Source organism: Pteropus vampyrus, unplaced genomic scaffold (genome assembly GCF_000151845.1).
Source record: "Pteropus vampyrus isolate Shadow unplaced genomic scaffold, Pvam_2.0 Scaffold15, whole genome shotgun sequence".
NCBI classification, from domain to species: domain Eukaryota; kingdom Metazoa; phylum Chordata; class Mammalia; order Chiroptera; family Pteropodidae; genus Pteropus; species Pteropus vampyrus.
In genome coordinates, this window is record NW_011888796.1 from 11,138,348 (window position 1) to 11,160,321 (window position 21,974).

Sequence of the window (21,974 nt, forward strand, 5' to 3'; positions counted from 1 at the left end):
ATATAATCATTCTTTCTGGGGAGAGAACAAAGTGACAAAAGCAAATTTTCATTTTTCATTCTCCTGCTCTGCCCATCTGTGTCTCTCTTTCTCTGCCTTCTTACATCTGACCAACTCATCTCAATACCTTGAAATGCGTGAAAAGACTGAATTAGAACCAATTAATTTGTGATCTGTGATAATTCAAGCAGGGACTGGGCTGCAGTTACCTTTGTATTATGGGAGAAACAGGTATTCAAAGCAAATTAACAGCATAAGAAGATCCCAGGGGTCATACTTAGGAGAACAAATCACTTTCTAGAGCTTTAGCAATCTCCAATTGAACATCTACAATCAATGATTGAACTCATTCTTATCTAATCAATAAAAAGAGGTCCATTGGGGCTCAAATCTGGCAAACGCTAAGTTAACCCAATACAAGCTTTGGTTAATAACACTCTAGAGAGATCAAGGTTAATGGGAACTCAGATGGAAACCAATGACAAGGCAGAGCAGACAGAGTCAGGAAATGACATTTTTGGGAGGAGCAGCAAAAGCTTAAAAGCTGTATCTTCATTTTCAACCTCCAAATTCCTTCGTCCTCCTGAAACTTGTCTCCCAAGGGGCTGGTGTTGTAAGAGGAGTCTGGAACCTCCTCTTCTTACTTGGGAGGAGGCCGAGGAGCAGGCCTGGCCTTTCGTCTGGGTCCCCAGGAATCCTCAGGTACAGAGGTGGTCCAGTCCAATCCACCAGGGAGGCCAACCCCAGAGGGCTTGGGGACAGGGAGCTGGCGATAAAGAGTGTTGCCTGACCTGCCCATCTTTTCTGCGTGTCAGCCAAAGACCATGAGAGCTGCCTGGCATCTGTAGTGGTTAAGAGTACTTGACTCTGGAGCTGGCCTGCCGGGTCCAAATCCTGGACGCCCCTGCCTGCCGGCTCCTCTGTGAATTCTGGTTTACAGTAGCTCTTCTACCTCATATGGTTCTTGTAAGGATTAAATGTATTAAATGTAATATTTTTAAAGTGCTTGGATAGCATTTGGCACATAGTAAGTGCTAAATGTTTGTTTTAATAAATAAGTGTTGTATATGCTGGAATATGACAACTTTAATTTTTACATTAATCTTTAATAAAACTTTTCACGAATTCCAACTGGTCTTATCTCCCTTAAATAATGAAATAGTGATTTTTAAGGAATGCTTATGCAAAAAAAAATGCCCCAAATTTTAACAACACAGAGCTTCTATATATGCGCTGAGAAATGAATTCAGAACTTTTTAGGTGCAAGTGAAAAAATTATTATTTATCTGCTCATGCTTAAAAATGTAAAATAGAATGTTGATTTTTTTTAAGGATGTTGCATCATCATTCCCTTGTCTCCCCCAAACTGCCTGTCATTATTCAAGGCTTAACCCCACTCCTCCTTTAATATCTCCCCCAGATTGTAACTGCATTTTGCCTTTAACATGTAATTGGATTCCTCAATTTAAAGCCAGATTAAGGTAATGGGTTCTAAAGTACAACGAAGCTTATTTTTAACTGCATCCAAGAAGCTGAAGTAGTATGAAAAATCAAGAATGGTGCTGCTCCACTCTTAGATTGCAGCTCAGACCAAAATAGACTAGCACTGGGCTCTTCACCCTGCCACCAACTATAATTAGCTTGTCTGCAGCTAGAAGGGAGAAAAAAATTACACTACCACTTAAGGTGCTGATAGAACAATTCATTTTTGTCCCTTCAGAGCCCCCTTTTGGGGATAAACCACCAAGCATTCTGCTGGCATTCATTAAATCATACTCACTCTCCCCTTGACGCCCATCCAGACGAATATTGTCATTTTGACAATGTAAATTGAGTTACCAAAGATCGCATTCAGCTCTTCTTCTGGGAATGCTTTCTCACACAGCCTTTTCCCAACCCCACCTGTTTAAGGAATGTGATTTGGAACTTGCCGCACAGCATCCTGGGTGAACAAGGAATGATGCCTTGCCTTGTTCTGCCCCAGGGACCCAGGCAGGCAACAAGGCACCTGGGAACCATCATGCATTACAAAGAATGAGATCCCAACATACTTTCTTTGCTGTCGATATCCTGATATGTCTAGAAGGGTTTTCCGAGGGAAAGACCGAAAGAGCTTCTGCACCTGCTGTTTCCATGACAACAATCTTTTTTTCTGCGTCTCTGTAAATGCCTGCAAAAACAAACAGGACTTTTTAATGGGTGACGCAGCCTGGCATTAGAGGGAGAAACATGCAATTAATAGGGGGAAACATTGGCGTCTCTGCAGTTTCCTTTTTATTCACCTGTTTCCAACCTGGTCCAAACAGTAGTCTGTTTCATTTGTGAGCTGCCTGTACTGAAAATTCAAGTTATTTGGCATTCGAGGTGCCTGATAAAGTACATGCATTAAGCTTTTGATAAACCTCAGTTTTGGTTGCACTTCTGGTAGATCCATACCCACCTTTCCTTTCTTCCTGACTCTACTCTGGACTCTATTTATTAACCAAGAATAAATTGTAAAATTGCTTGTTGAAAACTCTTGGCTTTGGCAGGCTCCCTCCATTTTCATAATCAATGGAAATGCTAAACTACTCCAAAAATCAATCTGCTTGATGGTGTATGGATGCCCTGGAGTGGTCTGCCAGGCTTCAGAAAATGGAGAATATACAGCCTCTGCGTTTCAGGGCTTGGCTGGGAAATCTCCAGTTGAGGGGCCCCGTGCATTATAAAAACCCAAGTGCACCCTAAACTTCGTCTGAAGTTTCAGAAAATGGGTAGATCTGATGACTTCTCAAATCTTTTTTAGTAAAATTGGTGTTTGGGGATGTTTTGCCTCCTGCCCTGTAACATATTGTTATCTATTCAGTGGTCCTCAACATTTTTGACACTAGGGGACCAGTGCTCTTATGAGAATCTAATGCCTGATGATCTGAGGTGGAGCTGAGGCGGTGATGCTAGTGTTGGGGAGCGGCTGCAAATATAGATGAAGCTTCGTTTGCTCTCCCACCACTCACTTCCTGCTGTGTGGCCCGGTTCCTAACAGGCTACAGACCAGTACTGGAATGTGGCCTGGGGGTTGGGGACTCCTGATCTATGTCATGTGTCCTTTTGTGTACTCCATGGCCCAGGGAAGAACTTTTATGGGTATTGAGTCTCCATGGCAGAGACTCTCAAATTCATGGTCTATTAGATTCCCCCAAGAAGACCATTAAAATGCAGATTCCTGGGCCCCCTCCCACACAACCAGAGCCTGACTTAATAGATTTGGAAGAGAGTCTAGGTGGTTTGTGTTTGTAGCAAGCACCCTGGTAATTCTGCTGCAGGGAGAACTTGGATGTGAGGTGTTTTAGATGGTGAGGACTGCACACGTCATTCAGGAAGGAAACCCCCATCAAGTATCCAGAACTGTGCTCTACACACTGTGGGAAAACCACCAAATTTGACTGACTAGCATTAACAATGATGAAGATAACACACCCAGGTAGTTTTGTCAATAAGGCATGAAATCTTTGAAGTAGCAATAAACTTAAGAGTAACAGACTATATAACTATTTCCCATAAAAGAAAACAAATTCCTTAAACAGAGAAAAAAACCCGACAGCTTAATTTTCTCCTGATGACATTTAATCTTTAAGGACCTAAACACGGGATCTATGTGAACAAAAGCAAAAAGATGTTAGTCATATTGTAGAAAAGTTATTGACTTGCATACACTTTTCTTCTGGTTGACCTTAGCCAGACACCATTAAGGATATTCATCGAGGAGGGCTAAAAGCCAGGAGATCCAGTACCACTTTAAAGAAAAAGGTGCAGACTCCCCTTTGGGGTGAGTGGAGGGATAGTCTTATGGCTAAACAGTGAGGATGTGGTTCTCCATGGTCCCTCTCATTTATTGGTGATGCTCGGTGAGTGTCCAACTATACATGAGGACCTCTGAAAACTGTCAGGGGTCTATGAAAGGCAAGCATTTCTGCTAGACTAATAAAGGGATGGATAGATTCTGCTTTTGACCGGCTTATTCAGCCAAATGTTAAGGGAGGACCCAAGATGCAGGTGCTCTGGTCACGATGACTTGAGGAGGAGAGTCCAGCCCAGTGGGTCAGAGGAAGGCTCTGGATGCACATGGGCAGGGTCTACACAGCCTTATGTGAGTTTCTCGACCTGAAACTCAGTTCTTTCTAAAAACCAAGGATAACAACACCCACCTCAAAGGGACGCTATAAGGATTAAATAACACACAGAAAGCACTTAGACAACTTAGAACATGCCTGGCTCTAGACATGATTCAATACGTGCTGCTTGCAGATATTTAACCGGATTTTTTCAGTTGCACAGACCAGCCCTTTGGTGGTGGTATATGAGTCTTCATCACATTTGGTATTCGACAATCACCTTTAGCCCCAACAAATGACTTCAAGGCCTCAAAACTATAATACTGAGCTGGTCTGGAGCCAGCCCGAAGGACAACTGGCCTAACTTTCAAGTGACAAAGTAGTAAATGGCTCACTTTATAGATGTGCATTCAAAGTGCTTTCAAAGACACTGTTTCATACCTGACATCTCCATGGTGGCGAAGAGCTTCCAAAAATGGAAACGTGACACCCCCACAGAGAGGTCAGCTCATTCACTCAACACTGGGGCATCAGGATTATTTAGTTCTGGGCTGCAGATAGGAGCAAGCCCCTTAGCAATGCTGAGTGAGTGTGGTGGCTGTTTCTTCTCAGTCCTGAAAGCTGCAGCTGGGAGTCATGGAGAGGAGCTAGGTCATGGCTGGCTCTGAGTGATCTCCGAAAGCTGGTTCCTGTGTGTGCCCGTGGTATCAGCTGGGATGGCTGATACCTCACCTTGGCCCCTGCACTGGCCGCTCTGGGATGGGCTGGCAGCAGCTTCTTCAAGGGCCGGAGGGAAAGGAAGATTCCACACTACAGATTGCCCAGACACAGCCAGTCAGCCACTTCCAAGTCTTCTATCCTTGTCAGGCCCAGACTAATAAGTCTGTCTGGAGGAAGATGTGTCCTATAGCTCTGGTGGCTAGATTAAAAGCCCCAGAAAAAGGACAGGAGCTCATCTTCCTAGAACCTTCTCGAGACGGTGAGGAGGCAAGCAGCCTTAGATTATAACCCACGAGACAAAGTGACTGGTCTCAGATAGAAAATGCAGAACTTTCCTGTCCTTTTTACTGTGCTAGGGGGTCGGTCCCTCCATCCCTGGGGAGGAAGGAAGGTACTTTGGAACCATCAACACCCTCCTCTTCCAGTTGGCTAAAGAAGAGCACATTCAGGCTGTGAAAGGCCCGCCTGTCTCTCGAGCCCGGTCTACGCTTCGGCCAGGATGGAGACTGTGCGTCTCCACGGGGCCTCACAGGGAGGGTGTGTTCTGCACACACAGAATAACCTGAGGCTGTGGAAAATTATTCAGACATGTTTCCTCTTTCTCAAACTAAAATAATAAAAAGTCTTGCACAATATTTTCCCTTCCAAAGTGAAGTATAGGCCCCTTCCCCTGCAAGCAGACACGGCATGGACCCCTTTCTGCCCAAGACTGCCACTGTCAAGACTCTACGGTAATCGGGGCCCCTTGCCAGCAGATGAGTCCACACAGTGCCATCTTCGCACTACATCACTGGGACAGCTGGGGAGAAAAAGGGGAAAGAAACAGAAAGGAGCACGACGATTCCCCAGGAGGGCTCCCACGAGGCAGGAAAGGGAAGCATCAGGCCACAGTTTTGGGGCTGGCGTAGACCAGTCGGGAAACTGTGCGCTGTCCAGAAGAGGCAGTCAGAGGACTTGTTATTTTGTCCCATGGGCTCCAGACTTGAGACAAGGTGGAAGGTGACCTGTCCTTCAATATCTTGAAAACTCAATGCTGAAAATGAGCGTGGAGAGCAAGCGGGGTTCCTGTTTGCTTTTTCAGAAGTTTAAATGCTCCCTAAATCAGCCCCTCTTGAAAATGTCCTCTTCTCCAACAAGACACAGAACGCTCCAAGTGTTGTTCTCTCTGCCTGGAGGACTCTTCCACCTCCTTGCGTATTGTCTTTGCCACTAAGACTCTGCCAGGTCTTAGCTTGGAGGCAGTCCCTCTGGGCAAATGCCTGGAGGCTCTAAGTAGGTGCCTGCCATGCCTCATAGAGGTTTTACCATCCTGTATGCGATGACCTGTTTCCCTTTTGGCTCACCCACTACTCTCACCCTGAAAGCTGCCTATCCAGGGCCAGGGCCTGGGCCTAGGTGCTTAGTCAATGTCTACAGAATGAATGAGTTCTAAAATTCATCATTGTGTTCTTGCTTTCTCTTCTTTCTGTTGCCTTTTCCTGGTCAAAACAAGTGCAGGGCCAGGACTGGACACAGAAAAGGGCGAGTCAGCGGGTTGCGGGAGGCACACACAAGAATTCATGCCATTGTGAGAGGAAATCGCTAAAATGAGGGTTTAGAGGATGGGGCAGGAGAGGCTGGGGTGGAAACCCGGAGAGAGACTGTACGCTTACATGTGAGGATAGGTGGAGTCAGACCACAGAGCTGGGGGCCCAGAGAAGTGACCACAACAGCAGGGGGGCCTGTATGGCAGCTGGGAGGATGGCTGAGGTGTCAGACCTTTGAGCTGGGTATCTCTTATCACTGGGGCCTGCAGAATCCCTAGGGTTCTGGCTGCCACCATGGCAAAGATAAGGAGACTTGGAGGCTTTTGCTATCTTATTCTCATGTTAAAATCCCACGAAAAGACCTCAGTGCCCTAGGTTTATTAGTCCTAAGTTTTCTAAAGCCTAGACCTTGTCTCTGTAACTTTTTGGAGGCAGGTCACCCAAGAAGCCACTAAAGTTCTGCATTTGAGGCACAACCGCCTGTCCCCACATGTCCCTCAGGGCAGCCATGCCCAAGGCCTGTCTCGCTTGGTTGTGAAGACTGCACTTGCTCTGAGAGTCTGGTAGGCACAGCTCCAGCCTGCCGCAATCCTTCTTCAAGAGGACATATGGCTAAACACAATTCCTATAAAAGTCACAAATAAAAACACAGCAGAATGGTCATCAAACCATGCACGACATACATATAAATATACATTATTTCTTCTGTTCACTCTTTCTCCATCTCTCCTTCAATTTTCCTTGAGCCAAAATGCAAAATGTCTCAACAAAAAAATTTTAAAAGACTTGAAAACATCAAGAGCAGGACTATGTGTCAACCATGCCAAGGCTTAGTCACGCAGATAGATTCTTCTGGAGTCAGAAGTTTCTCTCAGGCATTGGCCCTCACATCAGAGCTCAGTCTAGATGAATCTTTGGACACCAAGGTAATGTACAAGTTGTGTTTAGGTTTGAAGCCACCACAGCTGAGTTCTGCCAGAGCTATATTATTAATGACATCACCCCTGAAAAATGAGTTATTGGAGATGCAAATGATCACATCACAGAAACTCTGAGAACCATTTCTAAGCAATGAGAAAAATGCTCTGTGAAACCTGTCACTACTCACCTCATGAATTAGACACTTGTCTATGAGCTGTAGATAGGAACTTATATTTTCCTCATCGGGTCTGGAGACCAAGAGCTGTGTGCACACTGTGAATTAAAAAAAAAAAAAATAGGAAGATGAATTAGAAAAATGCACAACCATTCTAACCTCGAGATCTGCCTCTAATTTCCTTTCAGGACCAGTATTTTGAGAGGTATGTGTGCCTGAGGCTTTACGTAAGGTTCACAGAAAGGGCCAGGAGGCTCCTCATTCCACTGAAGTCAAAGGCTCGGTCACCACAAGAGCCCTTGTCTTGAGAAGCCCCTTTGCTTAATTCCAGGCATACCATTCTATATTAAGCCTTCTGCAATCTAGCCCGAGACAGATTCTCTGAGAGAAGAACGCAGCAGTGTCCTGAGCTCTGTCTTTGAAAGAGGCTCCTTTTGAGAGGGAAAATCAAAGGCATCAAAGATCATCAACCTTATCAGAAGCGGTCTCCATGATTTTATAAATGATCAGTGCACCTCATTTGAAGGAATCAAGCTGGCTCATCTTTTAGGATGTGAGGTGTGTAGGGTGTGCACATGAGCCTGCTACTCAATCATTGGAGGGTTATTTCTCAAGTGATACACTCATTTATACCTACACAGGTTCACCTACACACTCAGGTAAGTGCTAACAGAGCAGAGCGGAGTTAGTCTACAGGTAGCGTAAACACACCCCCTGGATTTGTCATGTTTGTGTAGCCCATTTGTGTTCACCCTAGAGGTTTCGATGCTCTGATTTTGACGGGAATGTTTAGAAGGCTGCAGTGGAGATGGTAGGACAAAATGCATCAATTAGAAGTAAAAATGCCATGCGCTCAGTAGATCAATCTTGAAACCTGAGCATCGTGATTTTTTTTCTCTCCCTCATCCTACATAACCAACCTGTCACAAAATGCCATCGACATCAGATCTTTGCACGTAGATTTTCAGTATAGCATTATTTGTAATAACAAAATCTTGGAAAGCACCTCAACGACCACTAATTGGGACCCTGTTAAATAAATTATGGTTTATGCATACCGTGGAATAGTACACAATGTTAAAAAAAGAATAAGGTGGTACTACCAAATTAATAGAATTATTAAAAGTATGTAACATTAAAAAAAGCTGCAGAAAAACATGTAAACAAGACCTATTTATGTGTAAAAAGGATACTCATGTATTCATATACGATTCAAAAGTTTCTGAAGGAATATTCCAAACCTGTTTATGGTGGTCACCTCTGGGGAGGAAGATGACAGGACTAGGGGTAGGGAAAGGGGCTATTTTTAACTTTTCACCATTTTGTTTAGTTTTGATTATTTTTATGTTGAGCATGAATTTATTTTATAATTTATTTGAAAGTACTTAAATTTATTTATTTGTTTGTTTGTTTATTTTAGGCGAGGCACCCCTTGGTTGACCTCACAGATTGCAAGGATCTTGTCAGCTTACAATCCCTTATTTTTTATTGTTTTTACACCTACAGCACCTGGTCTTCCTAGGTGGTCTCCCATCCAAATATTAACCAGGCCCGACCCTGCTTAGCTTCCAAGATCAGATGGGATCGGGCTTGTTCAGGGTAGCACAGCTGTAGACTGAAAATACTTAAACTCTATAAAGAAGCCATGTCAGAGGAGTGCAGGTCCCTTGAGGGCAGAGCCCATCATAGGTCTCACCACAGGGAAGCGGGGTGAGGTAGTACATGCTCAGGTAACCACCCCTACATGTGTCTTCACCCATGGGGTCACCTGTTCTAATCCCTCACAGCTAAGCGCCCACTGGGGTGGGGAGAAGAACAAGGACGTGAGGGGATGAGACCAAGGACCCGCACTGACCATCAAGCCACTCACATCTCAGCTCCAAGGGATGCTACAAGTCACCTCCTCTAAACCACAGGGAGTTTCTTACTGCAGCTGTAAGACTCAGGTGTCCATTCTGATAAAAACTTGGTTCTTTAAAATGGTCTGAAATATTGGACGTTGTCAAAGATATGTGTGGAAGGGTCTGAGCCACAGGGAAGGCACAGGGCTATCCCGGTAGAAGGGGTGCTCTCACTAAAGGACCACGTGTGACTTCTACTCTGTCCTACACACACACACACAGCATAGCCGTGGCACCTTGTGTGTCTGACTTTAGCTCAAAGGTGCGAGGCCCAGCGAGCACGTGACTGGACGGCCCAGCATGCCCTGGTCTGAGGGAGTGGGAAAGACCGGGTTAAGAAAGAGGCCTTTGGGGGTCAGAGAGATCTGAGTTCAGATCCAAATACCTTAACCTCTCAGAGCCACCCTTTCTGTACAGTGAGCTAATGACATCAACTCAGGCAGGCAGTTCATCTAGCACCCAGGGGTAGGCCCTCGGGGGCTGGCAGCTCTGGTTAGTGGTGTTGAGAGAAGAAAAGGGAGAGGTGGGAAGATCAGGCTCTACCTTTCCCCATGACACGTGTGAACTGGCCAGGAAGATCCCCTTCTGGCAGCGGGGCGACAGCCAGCTCCCCGTCACAGCTGCTCAGCTGGTGTGGCTGGAGTCCGCCGCTGGCGCCGGCTGAGGTGGTGGCTGCGGTGCCGCTGGCCACGGCGCTGTCTTTGCAGTCGGGGCTCTGGCTCTCGGGGCCCATCAGGGAAGGTGGGTGCGGGGCCTGGGGCTCCCGGTGGCGAGCTTCTGGGGTGGTGCTCGGGGAGCTGTAGGCCTTGATGGGAGTCAGGAGCATTTGGTGCAGTTCCTGGAGAGGGAGGCGCAGGCTGCCTCCCTCAATGATGTCCTGGACAGTCAGAGGGAGAAGACTTCCATTAGAGTCTGGAACAGGGGTGACCCACCTTGATGCCCCCATGCCCGCCCCAGGCTGCTCCAAGACAGGACTCATGGCTGCTGGCCCCTTCCTCAGCATGTTCTTTGGAAAAGCAAACATTTCAATTTTATCATTCTAATATTAGCCCAGGCAGAAAATTTGGAAAATACAGGTATGTCTAGTGAGGTAAATACACATCACCTGAAAATTCCACTAGAGATAATCACTAAAATGATTTTGGTCCATTTCTTTCCCTGGCTTCCTCAGTGCCTTTCTATAAAATGCATTTATACAGTTTACACTCACATACTTCAGAAGCTATTTAAAAAAATTGGGTCACATAGTGGCTTTCTGTGTGTGATTGGTTTTAGACGAAGGAACCTGACCATATACACCTTTGTTCAGTCCGCGACACGGGAAACACAGGGTAGTGGATGGATGCTGCGTTTCAAATTCTGACACTGCTGTGTGGCCTTGGGTAAACAACTGAACATCTCTGTGCCTCAGTTTCTCTGTGTATAAAATGAAGATAACAATAGTACCTGCCTCAGTGGGTGGTTGTGATGATGTTAATATTTGTAAAGCTGCAGGTCAGTGTCTGTTACTGTGCGAGCACTTTTTCGTTAAACGAGTAGGTAGGTGTTGAGTGTTCCTACGTGCCAGGCACTGGGGTAGCATGGGGATATGGTGGGAACAGGGAGTTTCTATCCTACCGTGAGATGAAGAGTCATTGTGCTAAAGACTGAGGCACAGGCCATGGCTGCTGTGAGGGGAGGCTCTCTGAGGGGTGGCAGGGAGCAGGAACCCAGATGAGTGCTGGCGTGAGGATCCTGGAAGAGAGCTCCAGGCGGGCACGGCAAAGGCAAAGGCACTGAGGTGGGCGTGTGCCTTTGGTGTGTAAGGAACAGCAAGGAGGTTTGAGGCAGAGCAGGGTGGGTGAGGGGAGGAGGGTGAGAAACAAGATCCAAGGAGCCACAGGGGCCTGAGGGTGGAGGCTTGCAGGCTGGGATAGAGTTGCAAGAATTTCTTCCAAATGAATGGGAAATCAGGGAAAGTTTGGAGTGGGAGAATGACATGTTTTAGAGGGATCATTCTATAGAGAAATACACGTAATATAGATGCATACTATAATGTATATCATTGTATAATATATACACATATAGCTTTATAAATTGGATCCTTCTGTACATACGATTTGACTTACTGGGCATTATTTATTAGAACAAGGAATGAAAGTTGATTCTGACAGACATTGATCTATGTGCCAGATGCTCACAAAGGTGCAGAACAGGCTCAGATAGGTGTGGTGGGAGGTCAGGGCCTGGGGGTCTTCCCTGGCATGGTGGATGGGCCCAGCTCTCTGCCACAGTGCTGCCCGTGCTTATGCAGCAAACCTCTCCCTGGGACCCTGGAAGGACACTGACCATCAGGGCCCTGATTACTAATGAAGATTTAATCTTCTGAGAGCCCAGAATAGCAAGGACATAATTTTAAAAGCCTGAAGCATGAGTACCAATCCATTCCTGGGATCTTCTCTTACCAAGAAAAATTGCCTGATGATGTCAAGGAACACAAGCGCATGGAACACGAGCATTTCTGCACCCAGACATTTCAATCAATCAATTGGAAAGAGGAAATCTGAGGACAGCAGACTTGGACAGGCATGTTTCAATTCTGGGCAGCAAAACACTGAGAGCCTTGCCCCACCATTGGCAGGAATCTGCTTTGTTCAGGGGTTGGAAGCAGAGCCTGAATTGTGCCTAGCCTAGTTGGCACCCAAGTTTCTGAGGGAAGTCAAATGCTAAGTAGCCACCAGAATCGTCTCAATCCTGGCCAGGGCCACTGTCCAGCCTACTTGAGGGAAGTTCATTTTTCTTTAAAGAAGAGGGCTTCGGAGAGGCTACCCTTTCCTTCTAAACATGGCAGAGATGGCCATGGTGAGACCGGCCCACACCCGTCCTGACAAGCCTGCGACGTGAGTTGAGTGGTCCTGACCATCCCCCGTTTTCCTGCTGCCCAGACTAGACTGGCCCTTTCCCAGAGTCCACTGCCATCATGTGACTGACTCTCTGACTTTGGTCTTGGTGATCTGAACAGGGAGGGCACAGGGAGGCAAGCTAGCTGACCCATGCCAGGAGAGCACCTGCCGCTTTTCCTGATCCAGCTGTGTGCCAACAGGGGACCCCTGCCTCGAGTTCCTCCAGTTCCTGCCAACTGCCCAACCAGCAACTGAGACATGGGTGGTTCTGACCTCCTTGTCTAGCCTGATCGAGAAGTCGAAGGGAAAAGAGAGAGAAAGGGTGAGGCTTCCCTAGGAAGGCAGAGCTGGGAGCCAATCAGGAGGATTGCATGCATCCTGCTGTGCCATCCCATGTGGCAGTTACCACGAAGGTGAGCAAATGCATGCGTGTGACACCGCCAACTGCCACCAAACCCTCATCTGCTCTTGTTATGTGACAAGAAGTCTTCTGTAGTTACTTAGTGATGAGGTAAGGAGATTTTGGTTATGCTAAGAGCTGAACTCCTTCAAACAGAAAATATATACTTGCCCCAAGTTCAAATCTTAACTTATTCTACCGCAGATAACCATGCCAAAAAAGGAAACCATAAACATTATAATGCTGGACACTTTCTGAAAATATAACATCAGGAATCATGCAGAGTTGTGTTCTGTTTCTCCCCCATAAACTTCAAGCCACAATCTCAAAGATAACACCTAACTGCCATCTTCCACGGCACAAAGGCCATCAGGTCACATTCCTGACTCTTCGAAATGAATTCCAGAACTCAACACTGAGTGCCCAAGTTGAGAGGGAAAGTAGGAAACTGCCCAAATGGGACTTGATCCAGTGCCCTCGACTAGCTAGCTGTTGGAATTAATGCTCCACATTGACAAAAATAGGGACTCAACTCATCTCTGTTGATCCTCATACCATAAATATAATCCTAAAGTGTGAACACAAAGAGGCAAAAAGGAAGCTGTGCATTCATGAAAGTGCCGAGTTAGGAGCTCATGTAACGAGAAGGCTGCTGCACCACTGCACGGCCTTCGGCTGGCCTGAGCACAGTTTAGGGCGGACAAGTAGGAACGAAGCACCTTTCAGACCCTCGCAGCCTTCCTGGCCTGGCTTTTTTAGGTCTTGGAGGAAGACGGTTTGAGCCTTTCGTGGGGCATGTAACAGCAACGAGGTGGAAATCATCTGCAAGAGAGAGCTTCAGCAGCAGTGTCCCCGGCACTTTTACAACTGTCAGGGCCCCGTCCTTCTCCTGTGTGAGAAGACTTGAACTTCTCACACAACAGACAGGACTCCTACATTGTTTAAATCTATTCTCTCTCCTTCTTTCATTCACCAAATGTCAGTTGAGCCCTACCACGAGCCCGGCGCTGTCAGGCTCTGGGGATCTAAAAACAAATATGACAGAATGCTAAGAAGCTTACAGTTGCTGAGACCCATAAGGTGTGAGTGTGCTGCCAGGACAGGGAGCTGTGGGAACACAGAAGTGTGTGTGCATCTCCCTTCTCCACACCAGGTTCCCAGGCTCAGAGAATGGTTCAGCTTCACAGTTTGGGAGTCAGTTGAAAAGAATGGTGAATAAAAGCATGTGGAGACATTTTCATTATTAAAAAGATAAATAAATATCTTTCTAATCTTTTTCCTTTTCCACCAAATATCTTGAGATGTCTACATGTCCTCACCCCCTGGCCTTATCACCCATTCTTACTCACCGGTTCATGGGTTTCTGCTTGGGTCCCCTCCCAGCTCCCTGAAACCCTTCTCATCATGACTACCGGTGACCCACTGATGGCTAGTTCCAGGGGGCAATGTCCAGTCCTCTTGGGATGTGACACACCCATGGCACCAGATGGGATTCCCTCCTTCAAACACAGTTCCCGACCCTCTGGGCAGGCTCAGACTCTGTCATTGTTGCATCCGGTCCCTCCTGATATTCCTCAGGGTCTGTCCTTGGCTCTTACCACGCAACACACACTTCTGGGGATACCGACTACCATTTATACACAGATGACCCACAGCTGAGTCTTTCAAACCCCCATGTACTCTGTCCTTTAGGCCACTGACTTGCCATTTCCACCTGGCTGTCTGAATCCCATTTCTCCCACACTGAGAACGTCTCTTATATTTCCTGTTCCCGAATGGCCCGGCACCCAGGCCCAAGCCCCATACCAATGCCCGGACTCTTGCTAAATGACCTCTCTTATCCTTCACCCTCACGGCTCCTACCTTGGCTCAAGGGCCCACCAAGGCTGGCTCTAGGCTCCTAATGCAGCTTCTACCTGGCACTGGCCCCTTCCAGGTTTCTCTCTTCACCACTGCAGTGGAGTGTTTCAACCCAGGGAGATGCCCTCATCGGCCTCGGTGATGACACTGATCACACTAGACCGTGAGAGCCCCAGCTACACGTCTGTCTGTCACAATGCGTGTCCCGAGCTCCCAAGGGCAGGAACCACGTGTTACTCACGTTTAGCCTCCAGTGGACGGGGTAAATCTAGTCCAAGACACTTGCTTAATAAGTGTTCAGTAACTGAGGGGAAGAGCTCTGGACGCAGAGCTTGTCTGCAGCGACTACTGATTGTGAAGTAGCCGTGGGCGGAGCCCCAGCTATCTCCTTAGCAATCGCTAGGTTCTATGTGAGGTAAGAATGCCGTAGGAGGCAAGAGCATGGCGACAGCATTTCCAACAGCATAATTAGCTGAGGAAGGCCAGAGAAAGGGCTGATTGAGTCTATCATGTGTGGCCTAAGGGGCGACAGGTTATAGATACTCCCCTTCCTGACAGAACAGGAGGGACCCAGGTCCCAGAGAAGAGAGAAGAGAGCCAGAGATTGAATCCTTGGTGGATGCTGAGGAGAGATTCACCCCTAGGCCATTAGCTCTTGAGAGGACAAGCACACAGGTGTCTGCACTTGGTGTCATAAGCAAGCTCAATGTGGTAGCTTGACAGACACAAGCTTTCCTGCTCAGAGAAGTCAAACCGAATAAACTCATTATTGCTTTCCTCTTGCCTATTAGCTGCTCTCAGACTTTTATTACATCTGTCGTCTTTTTAACATTCCATTCCAGTGAAACAGGGAGAAAGTATTTTTGTGAGTCAATATTATTCTAGGTAAGAAATCAGAAAATGTCACTGACTTTTCACAGGTTACATAGGAAGTCAGGCATGTCAGGACCTCTCGTGTGACCTTGTGCTTCCACATGCTGATTCAGTGTGAGGCTGCAGGGAATAGAGCTTAGAGCAAATTCCATCTCTCTGTCTCTCAGGTGGGCGCATTTCCTCAGTGACAGAGGATATACATGAATTCCTGACGGATGCTCCCGAAATGAGCGGGGCGGGGGTGGGGGGGACAGTCCTTCACCATAATGCTTCGCAACCTAATCCTTATGTAGAATGTCTTCTGTGTTTCCTAACAGATAAGGAGAAAACTGGCCTTTTGAATGTTTCCTAAAAGAGAGTGGTTTCTTATATTAAAAATGGCAATAATTACTCTGTTAGGCAAGCTGCTTGGTAAAGCAGTTAGCATAAAGTTATGAACAACAACAAGAACCTCGAGTTCAGTTGGACTGGTTACTGTCATTTGTGACTAATTATGGACAGGCTTTTCATCATGGACGTGCCTGTGAGTAGCCTCTGTCTATCCGTCCAGAGGTTTTAAAAGCAACCTGCCTTATAAAGTATATATGCATATTCTATAAATATATAACATTTTATATTTTACGTACTATGCATTAAATCAACTTTATATATGGCATGTAAAATTATACACACATTTTTGTGAATAAGTAAAAAAAATCTCCCTCTGCATTAAACTATTTATTTGCACACAAAACTTGCTTTAGCCTTACCTACCTCAGTACTCGTTCTCTTCCAAAGGCATGCTGGGATAACTAGAAGAGGTTACTGCTCCAGCTGTGCAGGCAGCAGATAACAACAGAACTTCCCACCCACCGCTGCCAACCACCTCCCAACAGCAGTGCACAGAATCCCAACTCTGAGACACAGGCAGCACGGGCTCACTGTGTGTGGAACAAGGCCTGCTCTCCTTTGGACCCGAGATGAAATCATAAAGTCACCAAGTCCTGAAAATGACACCATTACCAGAGTGATGTCTGGACACAGATAGGACGAGAATGTGTTTAGGTAGCATATAAAGGGGGACAGTAGCAGCTGGCAACTGCTTGTAAGCAGAATAAACTCTTTTTCAGAATTTGGCTTTTTTGAGATGGTTCCTATCAGAATCATGGGGACCCATTCTGTTGTTAAGTGAAAGTCTGAAATTATTCTCTGGAGGGCCAACTATGTATGTCTGCCAAGCGATTTTGACACCCTCTATCAAAACCTGGAGCACATCTATTGGTGTTTACCTCTCTGGGGGCATCTTGTTTTAAAACCGTATCATCTCCTGGGTGGACAGCAGGAATGAAGCATATCTGCCTATTTCCTGCATTGTTTCATCAAGATTTCAGTTTCTGCTTCTGGGTTGAATCCCTTACCAATCTCAGCAAATGTACAAAAGGCAGACGGGAATGTGCACAAAAAAAATGTACTTGACGGCACCTCCTCGGTGGTCTGGGATGGCCAGTCACAGGCTACCTGGACCCAGGGAATAAGTACATTTCAGCGGTCAAGTTACACAGAAGCATGAATAACCAGGAAGCTTCACTTCAAAATCATTTCATTTCTTTTCTGACTTTGGTAAGGAAACAGCGTGACACACTTTATAAGGTCTGTCAATGACACTTTCAAGTGAGAAGTGTCCTTGGTCCATCTTCCTGTGATCAAGGTGGAAAAGGTTCCTCACCCAGGGTAACTTACCCTTTCCAAAGACTTCAGGAGGTTTTGTCTTTCTTTGAGCTTCTGAATACTGATGACAATTTTGTGTCTTGCACCTTTGGTAACATTCTGTAATTAAATAAAAGTCATATATAAAAACATTTTTAAGAATCAGCTTAGAGACTCTCAGAGGCTGTTTAGTGCTTTACTATCTGCTTTGTTCCTACACGCTTGCAGACTAGTAAATATCCATCTGTCTCTCTCTTTAGTACCTATTGTTATAAATCTCTTGTTATAAACCTTTTCTTACTAACCTTTTAACTTCATCTGAGTTCACATGTGCCTGTGTTTTTTGGCCGTGACCTTTATGAGAGAGACACACACACACACACAAAGAGACAGACAGAGAGAGACAGAAACAGAGAGACAGACAGACAGACAGACAGAGACACAGAGAGAGACAGAGAGAGAGAGAGCGATAGAACAGCCAATCGCCCCGCCCAGCATGTAATTTTTTCATAGTTTTAAAAGGTCATTTTTAAGTCATATACTTCTCTTTTCCATGTTTTATCATTTCAGTCCCTCCCAGGTTTCCCGAAGATTCCGACCCCATGCAGATAACCATGGCTTTCTCAAACCTTTCCTGTGTTTCCCATCTTGAAAAGATGTGAAATCCAGTAGAGGTCTCACCTGGTGTCATACCACACAGGCAATTTTTGTCAGTTTGCCGCCCATCCTTGGTCTCCATAATGAAAACTTAAACCTATAATTCAGTTGTCACTTCAGGTAAATAACTAGGGCTCACATTTAGAGTTGTGTATCTTTTTAACTGTGTAGGAATGGTGAGCCTAAGGATTAAATTGAACACTTATTGACTTTAGATAGTGCAAATTTCCAAATAGGAGGTCCTTTCCCAGATCAGGTCTTGTATAAACTTCTGGTGACTTCTTGCAACTACTCATAGAGTTCCTCTTAAAAAACTAGGAAAGATGGGAACACCAATGACATCTCCTTTACTTAGAAAAATTAAGTGGTCAAGTGACAACTGAACTCACTCTCAAGATGAAGCACTGGGGGTATATTTCTGTTTAGCCTTGACTTTGAGTCCAAGTGAATAAAATTACTCTGAAAAGTTTGTGCTGGCCTCTGGCTTTGCCCTTTCTGTCAATTATTTCTTGTTTTTTTCCTCAAGTCGAACAACTGAATGACTTAGATTTTTTTTTTTCTCAACTCTGACTCAAACACAAAAATGCTCTTAGAAGCAGTTCTCATCAATCCCTGGGATCTCAAGGAGCAATCGAGATGAAAAGAGCAGAGGGAGAAGTGTTAGGAAGTTGAAATTAGTGCCTTTCATTCTCTGAGAATGTGCAGTGACTTTGGGTTTTGTCTTGCATCTCAATACTGGTATTCAGCCAGGCCTGCAGAGGTTAACTGAGGGTACCAAGTGTGCAATGGGAATCCAGCGATCTGCTGGGAGGTATGCGTCCAGACCAGCTCTGCCCCAAATGGTACAATCTCCTCTTCCTGCAGGGGAAATACTATTAGCCTGTTCAGACCATTAATTCTTTTAAATCACTGCTCAAAGGAAACTGAGGTCAATTCAAAACATGCAAATAGCATTTTAAACACGGGAAACAAAGACATCGGTCAGATCTATTTACTCGAGCACAGCGTGGTAGGAAACATGCTTAGTTTTGGGTGTTCTGTTAACTGACCTGGCATTTGGCATCCACACTTGGGGAAGGATGCCTTGGAAGGAAGGAGCAACTTTGTCGTTTATGTTATGCAGAAGGGAAATATAGTCTGAAACCTGGGGTAATCCCATTCTCAGATTGTCCAATGTTATTGAAGGTGGTTAGAAAAAAAAAAAAAAAAACATTGTACAACTTACTCCAATCTCAACTAAGACCAGTCTGAACATGTTTTTGTACAAGCATTGACAAAGGTCTGAAGCATGACATGGTGCTTCTACTCAATAATTACTAGAATTCAGCTGATTTGTTACAAGATGGGACAATGGACAACTAATCAATCAGTCATTCCCCAAACAAGCCCTGGTGGCACAGAGGGAGGGAGGAAGAAAAGCAAAAGCAGGACACAGGTTCTTTGAGGCCTTGACCAAACGTACCTTTTCTAGGAGACAATGCTGATTTCTCCCTAGCATCCCGGAACTTAGTGAGAACATTTAGGTTATATCTTTCATAATACTCTGTTTTACTTTCATTCGCTCTGTGGTTATCTGCCTGTCTTCCAACTCCTACTGGACCACGAAGGCAAGAATCGAGCCATACTCACCATGTAATGCCAGACAGCATCTAGCAATTTCTCGAAGAAGGCAAGCTACTAGGAGGGTATAGGTATGGGTCCAAATAAGGTCTGTCTTGCACTTGAACTTCAGGTTCCACCTGGGGCACCTCTCAGGGAATAGATCCCCGAAATACATACCTGAGCCTCCAGCTGGCACTCGGTGAGGGCCATCATTTCCTCATAGGTCATCTGGGAGAACAGCGCAGCATACTTGTGCAGGCGGAGGCTTTTTAACCAGGCTGGAACATCTGTGGTGCAAGACGTGCAAGAGATGGGGAGAGAAATTGAGAGGGGATGGGAGAAGATGACAAAAGATGTGGGAATAGAGAAAGAAAAAGAGAGTGATGGTCAGAGGGGGAAAAAAAAGAAAAAAAATACCTTTGCGTTACTGCTTGTTTAATTTTGGCAGCAAATTCTGGACTTAGAAGTCTCAGTCTAGCCCTGACATTCTTAGTCTAGTTCTGTTGGGTTCCCTTATTTCACTTTAGACCAGGAGGTTGCTACCTTGGGGTCCATGGGCTTTAGGGCATAAAGGAATTCCCTAAAATTATATCCCAATTTGTGAATATATGGGTAGTTTTCTGGCAGAGAAACATCCATAGCTTCTGTAAGATTCCAGAAAGGGTTCATGATCAAAAGAGGGACAAGGAACCATTGCATTGGCCAGACTACTTCATTACTGATTTGGAAAGAACTGACTTAGCATTTTAAAACTACATACGATGACTCTTAGCCCTCAAGATCATTTCTTTCTAGGCTCAGTGAAGGTTTCCATGTGCTGTTTCTGCCATTTTCACAGGGACAAGGAAACCAGGTAGCTGTAGACCCCTACTTGTGGAGTCGTCGTCATTCTTAGCCTGATCGTTCTTTTTCCTTCCTATACTCCAGTGGGAATAGAGCATCCTGGACCCCAAAACTATCACTCTAGTGCGTATGTGTGTCTGCTGACCATTTCTCCAAGTTATGGAATGTATCTGGATGTGTCTCTGACATTTTCCTTGAATGTCAACCACAAATATACGAGTGTTGGGAAAGGTCTGAGGCATGAAAGGTCCAAAGACTGGCTAAGCCATAGGATAATGGAAATTCCAAACACATCCAAAATAAGCCCCAGTTTGGGATTCTGGAGTTAGGAAAACTGAATAGTAACTGTACTGAAAATCCACGGGTGACTGATTACCTTGCTAAATACAACCAAAACAAAGCCCTTGCCCATGCTCTTTCAAGTCAGAGTTTTTGAGCTAATAGGATCTTTAAGAAGTTTCTAAAATCATCTTCCTCCACCTGACTTGTTCTACAGATGGCAAAATTAAGTCATTAATTCTAGATCACAGAGTAAGTACTCAGTAAAGTGGGGACCAGAACCAGGTCTTCTGATTCTCAACATTTTCCTACATCATATCAACGTCTTGTAAAATGGGGACAAAACAGCCAATCAGTGGGAGGGCTAAATAAACAGTGACTGTAAAGTCAACTGAAATGCTGAAGCACTGGCTAAACATTATTCATGATTTCTATGAAGTATTATCTATTACAAACCATGTTGATTGCAAGATATTATCTATTGCTAAGTGCTTTATTCTGAGGCACTGACAGAGACCAAAAACACGCCACGATAAGTGGAAACTTTGCAATTTTCAATATTTAGAGTAGTTAACTGGGATTGATTAAAGAGGCCCGGCCTGTTCTAAAATCAGGCCCTGCCCCTGGGTGAACCACATCCAGGCTTGGGGAATGTGGGTATGGGAGATCTTCTGAAACTCAAAGGTATAGGAGGGGAGAGTGGATCTGGTGAGGTTACTTTTTGATTCACAGTAATGTGAAGGCCAAAGAAGAATTTCTGGAGAAATAGAATTAAATTTCCAATGGTATTTTAAGAACAGATTCAGTCATCTCAGGCAAGAAATACCTTGATTCTGTGCCTGGAGCCCTTCATTCTACTGTGACAGGTGGAGAGTCCCTCTGGGACCACCATTAACCACAAAGAGACAGGGCTTCCCCAGGCACAAAGTACCAACCGCTTACATCCTCCTCAACTCAAACTGTGATTCAATCACAAGTCCCGGACATGCCAACCTGGGAGGTAGTTTCCTTCCCACGACATCCTGGAGCTGTCTCACCAGACTTTGTTCTCCAGCATGTTTCTGTTGCTGTTAAAACAATGCTCAGACTTCTGCAGAGTGAGTAGCAAATAACTAAGCTCCAGCTTTCAGGCCAGTGACATGTTACCGCTTTGTCACCAGGTTTCATGTTTGCTAAATAGCAAAAATCTTTGAAAAACCCAAGCTGCTGCTCAGAAAACTCAATGATCATGATTCAGAAAAATCTGGGTAACCAGTGCCAACCTCATGAGCCAAATTTTCACTGGGTGCCCTACAGCTTAATCATGCAAAATCCACTGATGATTAAACAAACAGAATCCCGAGCTACTAAATCACATGGCAAAGTGGGTGCTTTATAAGCCAAGGTAACAGTATGAGTCGGAGAGAGTGGGGTGCAAGTCTTGGCTTGGCAACTCCAAGTTCAATCAGTGCTTGTTCCTTTCTATAATAGTATTTAACAACCAGAATTCCCCTGGTTAGAGGAATAGAAGAAACTGCTTCGCTCATTTAGTCAAAATACAGGTCACTGGGAGTTGTTT

The 21,974-nt window shown here is 45.4% G+C and overlaps 1 protein-coding gene and 1 pseudogene across 3 annotated transcripts in view; both read right to left on the reverse strand.

The window, feature by feature from the left end:
- The window catches only part of SAMD4A (sterile alpha motif domain containing 4A), a 209,075-nt gene that overhangs the window by 18,662 nt on the left and 168,439 nt on the right, over window positions 1–21,974 (reverse strand). For all 3 annotated transcript variants that reach the window (XM_011385301.2, XM_011385293.2, XM_023527235.1), the window contains 5 exons: window positions 19,472–19,581; window positions 17,069–17,155; window positions 9,878–10,211; window positions 7,446–7,531; window positions 2,052–2,170 (listed from right to left, as the gene is read on the reverse strand). In XM_011385301.2, coding sequence (XP_011383603.1) covers window positions 2,052–2,170; window positions 7,446–7,531; window positions 9,878–10,211; window positions 17,069–17,155; window positions 19,472–19,581 — 736 coding nt within the window. The remainder of the gene's footprint in view (window positions 1–2,051; window positions 2,171–7,445; window positions 7,532–9,877; window positions 10,212–17,068; window positions 17,156–19,471; window positions 19,582–21,974) is intronic.
- Window positions 8,931–9,049, reverse strand: LOC111735967 (annotated as a pseudogene).